Raw genomic sequence first — 7,352 nt, forward strand, 5'->3', positions numbered from 1 at the left:
GAAATTAAGTGTTAACGAGCAGTTGGACAGGTGTACCTAATAAAGTGGCCGGTGAGTGTATATATACATACATTTACTGAGATATCTATAAAAATATTGTGAAATTACTCTGAGTTCTTCTTCGTTGAAACAAAAGCCTATTCAATTTTTTGTTTTAGATTTTTCTACTTGGATTATTGAGATGCATCAGGACATACAGTATACTAAGATAAAATATCCCAACTGTGCTCCGGTTTTGCAGAGTGCATTTACTTAAGAGCTAAAATGTGTTTTAATACAAATTAAATTAGATTATTATACAAAAAAGTAAACAGGACACAGATCAGTTTACATCTTTTAGGACATGCTGTCTCTAGTTATATGCAAAGCTCTTTTTGGAAGACCAAACTATTGTTTCTGCCAGCTGCAGGAGCCTGCAAAAATCTCAACCTGATATTTCACTTAACTTACTGCAACGACTTAAACCAGCAAATCTCACCAAAAATCCCCAAACCCTGAATGTCTTACCCTGGCATCTGTGACCTTGAACTCCCGGAGGATGTATTGAGGCATGTTATACTCGGCCATAGGATCCACCACAAAGTACTGGTACCTGGCTGAGCGCTCTGCTGGCCAGTACTGGTGACACTTTTCCTGTGAGAAACATACATGCAGAAGATTTTTTTTTGCCATTTTTGTTTTCAACGCAAAATCGAAAAAAAAAATACAGACTAAATAAAATCGAAGCCTTACCCGCCCCATCTCTCGAAGTTTGGTCAACATGACTACAATAGTGGAATTGTTCTCCCAGAGCATTCTCCAGAAGTCTTCTGTAGTCTCTGCTAGAGGCCCCTGTGTGGCGATGTAAGCCTTCTGCTGCCTGTTTATCACAACGCCATAATAAAATCAGCTTAATTCAAAAAATATTATAACCACGCAACAAAAACTTAAATCCTGTGAAGCTCATCTTGCTCTCATGAGAAACACAAAACTCCGTCACAGCTCTCCTACCTGTATCCATCAATGAAGCTGGCATTAATGTAATCAGAGCCTTCCAGGCCTCTGATTGGCTGCAGGCAGACACGTGTGGTCTCGTAGGGCATGATGTTGACCAGCCGGTTCTTAAACTTGTTGCAGGGAAGGTTGGCACTGATGAAGCGTGATGTATGGGCTTTGGAGTTGGCCAAACGCTGGCGAGGAAAAGCAGGGGGGAGAACGTTTATTACTTTTAAAGGAAGAATGGCTTGACGAGAGAATGATGGAGCGATTCAGAGGAGGGGAAAGTGTGTTGAAAAGACAGGAAAGTGCTGGAAAGAAGAAAGACGGAGCTGGTAATTTACACAGTAGTTACAAACAGAATAGAAAAAATATGAGTTAGGGAGGAGAGAAAGGACCAGCGGAGGATGATTAAATAAAAAAAGTGAAGGAGGATGAGGGAAACAGGTGCCAGGCAGATTAAAAACAGCGTAGAATATCAATGAAAGTAAGCAACAAAGCACATCCAATCTGAATCTGATCGCGCTTTGAGGACTTCAAAGCAACATCGTTTTTAAAACAAGAAAAATTGTAAAAGTTGGTCCGCAGTTTGCAACTTGTGAGGTCACGCAGGGTCAGAAGAAAAGAGAGGAAAATATGGCGTGCACACAGACTAACAAGCCTCTGCATCAAGTCTGTATGAAATAGAAAACTCCCCTAAAAGTGGGTCACTGGCGYCTTTGATATTGGCAGCATGGCTTGTGCACATAAAACAGGGATGCTCAGGGAACGCATACACACACACACACACAGACAATATAGTGATCAAAACAAAAAAAAAGTGATGGTGCATCATCATCACTGTCATAACAAACTCAAAGGGAGATCTAGGGGTCAGCAGTTTCAGCGATCAAATTTTCGAGGCTTCAGTGTTTCAACAAAGGCAATTTGTGTTGTGTGCTTTCTCGTTAGCCATCAAAAAATACACAACTTTTTTCAGTTTCTTTGCTTCACATGGTTGTCAAAACTTATATCTCTTTTTATCTGCACCAAATACCATTAAGTTTTTTTTTTATTTTTTAATCTCTTTCTCACGTTTGCTTTCTAAAATCCATACAGCTGTCTCTTTGGCCTGAGGTTCCTCCAGACTTTTCCTCTTCTCCTCCTCACTTGACTTGGTCTCTTTCAACGGTTTTCTTTTTGATCTGTTTAACACATAAGCACCTGGAAAGGCTCGAGCTGGTCTGGCGCTGCTAAAGAGGGCCTCGGCTACAACACTAAACACCGCAGAGCGTTCGGGGCACTGAGCCAAACCTGGCAAGCGGCAAGGCAGAAACATACTTTCTAGTCGTGACTGCCAGCTCCTTCCCTTTAATAGTACAGTGTGTTCGGTCAACTGGATGGTGCGCCACAAAAATTAGGACTGTTGCTCCATAATAATTCTGCTTTACTCAATTTGTTTTCTTTTTTCTGGTTTATTTAAGAAGCTACTGTATTTGTTAGACTGGTTAATACACTGATCTTTAACAAGTATAAAAAAACACTAGTTTAGATGGATTAAACTAAGATCTCAAACAACTTTTATCAATTCGATGCCTATGCTTGGCAATAAGATCATACTCAACGATTTTCAAAAATGTGTTTTCTCAGTTTGTAATTCAGCTATCAAATGTTTCTTTCACAAAAACTGTGAAGGTCAAGTTGAGGTCTGGAAGACTGAGAAATCTTTCCACGAGAACTAGTTACAGGATTGCTTGAAGGGCAAATTAAAGTCCCCGCTGACAGTTAAAGACCTTCAGAAAGATTTAACAGACTCTGAAATGGTAGTGCACTGTTCTGTGCAGAGAGCTGAGTAAAAATAACCACCCCTGTGCACCCCCCCACCATGATACTCAGAGCCAGAATCTGAATGAGCCTGATGAATTTTCTCAGAAACAAGTCTTGTGAGCTGAAAAAGTCACAAAGAACATTTTGGCTGCAATTACCAGAGATATGGGCAGAAGAAAAAAAAAAGTGGAGATAGTCATAAAAAGAACACCTCTCAGTCTAATTATCCAACAGACCCATCATGATTTGGGCTTGTGTTTAAGGTATGCTAAACATTTTTGTGGTATCCGAAGAATTCGGTCAAGATCTGCAATAAAACAGAAACTAAAAAGATAAAAATATAAAATCAGGAACATTTTTCACAAGTTAAAGTTGGTATTAGCATTATAATTAAATTAACATATGAATAGGGTTAGGTGATACTGGCAAAAAAGTTAATCACGATTAATTGTGGTTATTTAGGCCATAACGATTAATATGACGATTAATCCCCTGGAGTCCCTGGACGCCTTGATATCCTTGTCACATGACCAATTGAAATCACTCTAGTGGGAAAGACTTGCTCTCTGTAAAAATCTGTTCCAAATTGTGTCAAAAGTACAGACTTCAGGCTGTACATCTATTTTAAATTGTGTTGATTGACCAAGTAAAACCAGAGTTAKGATAAATAAATTACAGAACCTTTTAAAAATGTTCGTCATATTTGAAGCGTAGAGTTGCACAGAGTGGACTGACCGGGGAAATCTCCAGTCAGTCTGCCTGGTGGCATTTAATCTTAATAATCATCAAGCGCCAAAAAATAATCAATTAAAGTTTTTCTGACGAGTAATTGCACACAATACAATTTTGCCCAACCCTTCATTGTATGTCTACATACATGATATATGTATTAAGTCTATGTTTGAAAATGAAATTTCCCTGAAAGTCCCTGAGTTTTAGTCCCTACATCACATGTAGATCTAATTTGCCACCTACATCGCAGGACCTGGCGTGTGACAATTACAAACATGTAGATTGCAATGAGGATGCTCAAACGATTTATTGCATAGTTCTAATGTGAAACTGGGTGACACAGTTTTTTAACCTATAATCAAATATATTGGATAGTATGTAGCATCTATTACGAATCCATCATAAAAAATTTCCCAAACCTTATTTTTTTCTCCGTATTGTGTTCTGCATTGTGTTAGAAAAGGATTACGATGTAAACTTGTGGGAAATTACCAGCATCGCTTCGAACAGAATATCTTTGTCTTCCTGTTTGCATTTGGATCCCAATTAAAACTCAACTGGTGAATTCCAAACAATTCCTGTGCTGTTTAATTAGAAATGGATCCCAGCAGCCTGGTAGCTCCTTTCTGTTTGTCTTGTAACTCATGTTCTGAACTCCGCTGAATACTTTCTGCAAGTGGGTTTCGTGCATAAATAGTTTGGTGATTACTCTTGCTGTTCATGCACATACAGCGTACAACAAAGTGATTGCCTGACAGCTTCACCACACARATCCTGCTAGTGGAATTACTCTCCCTGCTCAACGCTCGCAAATTCCCCCAGTCATGGCTTAACTCTAAAGGCAACGCCAGAGCCAAAATGTCTTCCATCCTATTCCCATCATGCACTTTTCTGTGGCATCACCTTACTTCCAAGTTAGCATACCAGTACGCCTTTGCTCATTAGCTGGAAACATTCTGCCTCTGCTTCTTCTTTCAATGGCCTCTATTTTTCATAATCAAAGATTAATTACTTAGCTCTCCTAGCCTTCTTCACACAAACTTCCTCCCTCTGTCTTGACTGTAATGTCAACATTATTAATCCCAGTTTGGCTCCTGACACCGGTTCAGCATTGCCCCTGTTACAAATTGCAGGATATTCCTTCACTTGTGTGTGTGCCAGACCAAAAAAAAAAAAAAAGGTCGAAACACACCAGCAATATTATTGTTTCCTGGCAGGGAGGCTGCCCTGATAAATGGCAATGTGAAGATGACGGATGATTTGAAAATGAGAGTGCATGCAGTCCAAGGTCAGCAGATAGTGACTGCAGCACAGAGGCTGAGGTGAGTTCGTAAGTGTACGATTGTTAACGTATGCGGTGGACATCTGCGTACACACTGAACCTTCTTGTTTATCATTACTTCTTCCTTTCTCATTAGTTCCTGCGTAAAATCATGCATCGTTTCTTTCTATGCCCTAAACGCAGCTGAAAGTTCTACCTCTTCTCCATGTGGGTTAGAACACATGAATATTGGTCCCACACAGTATCAGTGTTGGTTAAAAAATAAATGATTATTTTCACTTTCTAGTTAAAAAAATGCACAATATCTAATTTAATATCTATTTAGGCTGAGAATTTAAGTTAGCCTCAGGAAATTAAATGAGTTTTTTTTCTAGTGCATCAAGAATTTTATTAACTACAAACTGGCAAGCGACTGCAATGCAAATAAGAGAAGTTTAATTTATTTTCTTTCTTACCTGGGACTGAAAAGGATTGCATCTTCAAGAGGAAGGAGTCTATATTAAAAGGCAAACTCTGTGAGAATACATGCCTTTTCTTTTCCTGAGCCTCACAAGTGACATTCATCTCGCCTTTGTCTGACTCCGAGGAAAGTTTGCATGAGGTACTTAGAAAACGTTGCTCTACAGTGCAGCCTTACTTTATTAAAATTCATTCTCCCAGTTATTGCTCATTGTGATTTGTTTTCTAATATCGTACTTTGRCGACAACACCACTTGCTTAAAACTAAACTAAGAAACATGGTTAGGTTGTTAAAATAGCTAAGTTAAAAAAAGGTTTTCTTGATGTTTAAGTCAAGTGACTGCAAGTAATAATTAGACTCATGGCAAAAAATAAGGATGCAGAAAAAAATAAAATTAAAAATTAAAATAATAAAAAAGAGAAGGAAAATTAGATTAAGAGCCAAAATGACTTCAATGTTAGAAAAAAAAAAACAGTAAAGCCAGGCTCTTTTAGAAAGCTTTTAGGGTGACAAAAACCTAATGTTGCTCTATTGATTTCAGTCATTAGTCTCTAATAAAGACACSTCAGCTCTTTTTGCCAGGCGACTCAGAGGATCTCTGAGGAAGGTGTTTCATCCTTTTGAGGCTAAAGCCCAAAAGTAATTTTTATTTTTCAAAAAAGGTAATAATAGTATGAATCCAGAATAAAAAACGATTGGGTTATTACGGTAATTCCTCCATTTCTGTACCTTGAACTCCAGCTCCATCCCGGTGACGTGCTCGCCGCTCTCCACCTGGGCCAGCTTCTGGATGTAGGAGTAGAGGCTGCGGGCGGCCACTTCAGTATTCCCACAGGCCACCGCCTCCAGCAGTGCGTCGTGAATGAAGCTGTACTGGTCCTCTGTCTGCACCATGTAGTTCCGCTGCGAGCGCATCAGCGTCACATGGCCATAAATGTCCACCGTCTTCTCGTGCTTGATGCGCTCAAGCATAGCATCGATGACTATAAAGCAGCCCGTTCGGCCGACGCCRGCACTGAAATGGAAAGAGACATTTGACTGTTCTTTCTTATTTCTATACTTTAATACTCTCGTTGTGTCATGGTGCTAAATATTAGCGTTGTAGTACTTGAGACCGGTCTCAAAACCACTTTATGATGGTCTTGGTCTCATATTGGATTTGACCACATTTGCACTCTATCTTTTCTCGGACATTGAAGACTCTTGATTTTATTTCAAGACCAGTCGACCACAACTGTAGAAATGTCACTAAATTGCCAGATTATTGTCCAATTTATTTGCTAACATCATTACTTTCATTGGTTGTAAAGCGTACTGATTCAAATCCAAGCGTGACTGCATTGCTTTCACACACATGTGGCACTCTGAGAAACTGAGCAGTGGTTGTCTGGAAGCGGGAGAAGATGTCTGCAAAATCTTCAGTAATACAATTTGGCGACATGACTCATAAAAAATAAATGTATAAAACAACATCCAGGAGAAAGCATACAGGGACTTGTACAGTCTCCAGTACTTTGCTTTCAGAGATGGCGGGAACTACGTCAAACTTTTATTGTCATTTATAAAGGAAAAACAAAGAAAGATAAGCTAAGTGATGTTAGCAAAGCTAGCTAGCTAATGTTAGCAATCTGCCTCTGTACCAAAACTCTTCACCCATCCCTCACCAAAGAGATTTAGTCAATATTAGCTATACATATTAAGTTGGCTACCTGTGTTCAGTATACTGTAAGTTTTAAGGCAGGGGTTCTTAACCTTTTTGACCTTGGGGCCCAATTTGTTGAACATATACGAGGCCCAGTCAGACATGACCAATGTATGGATCAAAATGATAATTATTCTAAATCTTGGTTTAATTTTTATTGTATTTACATCACAACTAAACTATCATAACTAACATAACTAAATTAAATACACTGACAGTTTAAAAGTAAAACTCCTGTCAAAAAATCACAAGACATGATTATGACAAACATTTTTATATTGTAACCTGCCCATAACAATTATTTAAACAAAAACAAAGGTCAGTCAACAGACCACTCAGGCTTATCAGCACAAATATATACTGTAGATATTTTTAATATAAACAATAACAAAAAT

At 38.7% G+C, this 7,352-nt stretch overlaps 1 protein-coding gene across 1 annotated transcript in view; it reads right to left on the bottom strand.

Annotated features, from left to right (window-relative positions):
• The window catches only part of ptprsa (protein tyrosine phosphatase receptor type Sa), a gene marked incomplete at its 5' end in the record, with an annotated part of 143,769 nt that overhangs the window by 12,921 nt on the left and 123,496 nt on the right, over positions 1-7,352 (bottom strand). The window contains 4 exon segments of the mRNA XM_014010777.1: positions 508-633; positions 733-859; positions 991-1,169; positions 5,985-6,270. Of these exon segments, the coding sequence (XP_013866231.1) occupies positions 508-633; positions 733-859; positions 991-1,169; positions 5,985-6,270 (718 nt within the window).

Source organism: Austrofundulus limnaeus, unplaced genomic scaffold (genome assembly GCF_001266775.1).
Source record: "Austrofundulus limnaeus strain Quisiro unplaced genomic scaffold, Austrofundulus_limnaeus-1.0 Scaffold73, whole genome shotgun sequence".
NCBI lineage: Eukaryota > Metazoa > Chordata > Actinopteri > Cyprinodontiformes > Rivulidae > Austrofundulus > Austrofundulus limnaeus.